Here is a 2,638-nt window from a genome sequence, read left to right on the forward strand (position 1 = left end):
TACTTCCCTTTACTCTAGTTTTATCACGCTCAAAACAGAATTTGGCATTGATAATTCAAACTAGTACACTCAATACACTTAATGGGGGGTTTTTTTTTTTTTGGTCTAGCAATATTGTTATATTTTAGACAATTAATTAAAATTTGTAAAATTTAAATAATTTTAAATTTCATAATTATTTATTTGAGTTCAACTATACCATAATCACTCAAAATTAAAGATTAATTATCTAAAAAATGTTGTGATGTTTCTAACATACAAGAGATGCAAAAAATAACCGAAACACACTTTACATTAACACAAGTGAAAATAGTCCAAGATCATATCACCCTGGACAACTTAGAAGATAAGTAGCGATTAAGAATTAAATTTTGTATGAATATTAGTCAAATAAATTAATATTTAATTTAATTTAAGAATTCTTTAAAAAATTACAAAACAAAACATACGATGGGGGAACAGAGAAGCTGCCACGTACGTACAGGGAAGTAGAAACGTGTTGGGCTCCGGCAGCTACTTGGAAGTTTGGCGGCCGAAACACAAACACCACCTTCTTACGAAGCATCAATAGTCGACGCGGCGGAGAATCAGAAAGACCTCTGGGAGAGGAGAAACGAAGAAGCAGCGTGGTCCATGGAGGACGCCGGATCGCGACCACCCGCCGCCGCCACGGCTGCCACGACGAAAGATGAAGAAACCTCGTTGATGTGTCGCGTGAAGAAGTGGTGGGCATGTTTTGCGGCTTCCTTGCAGGAGGGTTTCACTTATGTCAAAGCAAATCTTGTTGGTCAGGTATTTATACGAACACCTTTCATTCAATATACATATGTGGATTTTTAGTGATGACTATGATTACGGTGTTGAAGACGCGCGCGCTTGTGTATGTGTATGTGTGTGTGTGTGTGTGTATGTTTAGGGGAAGAAGATGAGGGCAAGGAACGAGAGGGAAGCAGCTGAAGCTGATCTGCAGACTGCGAAGATGCAGGTTGAAGCTGCTGATGCTGCCGAGACTACCAAGAAGACGCTCCACCACTCCATGTAATGTTTCAACTTTCAACCTCCGCTGCATACAGATACACTGTAATGTATATTTACAGGGTTTTCTGGATTCCTCTCTCTCTTGTTGGAAGGGAAATGAATGTAAAAGATTAAGGAGGGTGAGTGAGGGCTTGTTTAATTAACAGAATTTAAATAATTACAAAAGTGTTGCTTTATTTATGGTTTTTAAAAATTTAAATAATAGAGAGAACTTAGGGAAGAATATATATATATATATATATATAAATATAAAAGAATTTGAAAAATTAAAATGAAAAATAAAATTGATTAATCAGCGTAGCTGTTCTTACCCCTAGTGTTAGCTTTGATGTATTTCCAAGATAGGGTGAATTGGAAATTTAAACTTTTTCCTAGGTTTACCTTAAACAACAGTAGTATACACACAATCTCGGGTCTGTCTATACAAATTTTAAATGCGCAGATAAATATAATGTGAAAATTAAATCATACGCATCATTCACATTATAACATACACGTGCGATAAATATAAAGTATGTAAATATAAATAGACACACGATATGTTGTTGGAGTTCGGTCAACTGTGCCTATCTCCCCGCCTATAGCTCGCAAGTTCGAGGATTCCACTAATGACTCACTTAACGGGTGAAGCAGCACCGATTACAACTAGGTCAATTAGTACAAGGCTGACCTCAACATTTACAAACTCTCCTTGCGGGGCGAAGAAGGCCCTAGGTCAAATTCACAGGGCTGACCCCAACCTGATCCTTCCGGGTTAGATCAAACCACCTTAGGCCACGCCTGAAAATACAACAATATTTTTCTTAATCAAATTGGTATAGTGATTGTGCTTTCATGTAAAGCAGATATGTACCCAAATACGCGCAGTATACTCAATCAATCACATACACATCAACAATGTAGGTAAATGTAAGCTCAGTGATGTGTATCTTTGTACAAGCAACACTCAACATGATATGATAACAAGTATGCTCAAGAGTGTTCTAAGACAAGCTATATCTTTGAAACAATTTATATCAAATTTCAATAACAAACTAAGGTTTCAAAGATGCTTATCAAATGATCAAACTATCTTTAAAAGATTTCCTTCAATGAAATGAGCACAAGAATAGTTTGAAAGAGTATTATAGCTTGTAGAAAATATTTTGCACAACAAAATCAAAACTATAGGAATTTTTGTAATGACAATGTAAAGATCCTTAAGCTAATGAGTTTTTCCCAACACTAGATTTATCAAATAAAAATATGTGGAAAAACTTTTGCTTGAGTCCCCAAAAATAATATCAAACAATCCAGCAAAGTAATGGGAGTATGAGTAATACTACTATACACTAGCACAACCAATATACTCTCACAATCCTAAAATATATCAAGGGAATGGAAATTTGAGAGTATTTGGGGAAATTGGGTATTTTCAAGAGAGAGGATTTTTGGCTAATGAATTTTATTAATCTCTTACTAATCCACACAAATGAACCCATATTTATAGGTAGGGGTAAAATTATAACCGTTGGGGACTTGTTGGGAATAATTAGAAAAGATTCAAAATATTAAAAGCTCATTAACCCAACTTAACCTAATTTTACCATGGTTAATTTAA

The 2,638-nt window shown here is 35.2% G+C and overlaps 1 protein-coding gene across 1 annotated transcript; it reads left to right on the top strand.

Annotated features, from left to right (window-relative positions):
- The first annotated feature begins 451 nt into the window (after positions 1 to 451).
- Positions 452 to 1,214, top strand: LOC131162931 (uncharacterized). Its single transcript, XM_058119553.1, has 2 exons — positions 452 to 792; positions 917 to 1,214. Exons 1-2 carry the CDS (start codon positions 634 to 636, stop codon positions 1,040 to 1,042), a joined length of 285 nt encoding a protein of 94 aa, XP_057975536.1. The 5' UTR covers positions 452 to 633; the 3' UTR covers positions 1,043 to 1,214.
- Positions 1,215 to 2,638: the final 1,424 nt, after the last annotated feature.

The sequence above is a fragment of the Malania oleifera genome, chromosome 8 (genome assembly GCF_029873635.1).
Source record: "Malania oleifera isolate guangnan ecotype guangnan chromosome 8, ASM2987363v1, whole genome shotgun sequence".
NCBI lineage: Eukaryota > Viridiplantae > Streptophyta > Magnoliopsida > Santalales > Ximeniaceae > Malania > Malania oleifera.

Coding starts and splice junctions, on each gene's coding strand:
- LOC131162931 (XM_058119553.1), top strand. CDS start 634: ATGGAGGACGCCGGATCGCGACCACCCGCCGCCGCCACGGCTGCCACG. Junction 793..916: donor AAGCAAATCTTGTTGGTCAG/GTATTTATACGA, acceptor GTGTATGTTTAG/GGGAAGAAGATGAGGGCAAG.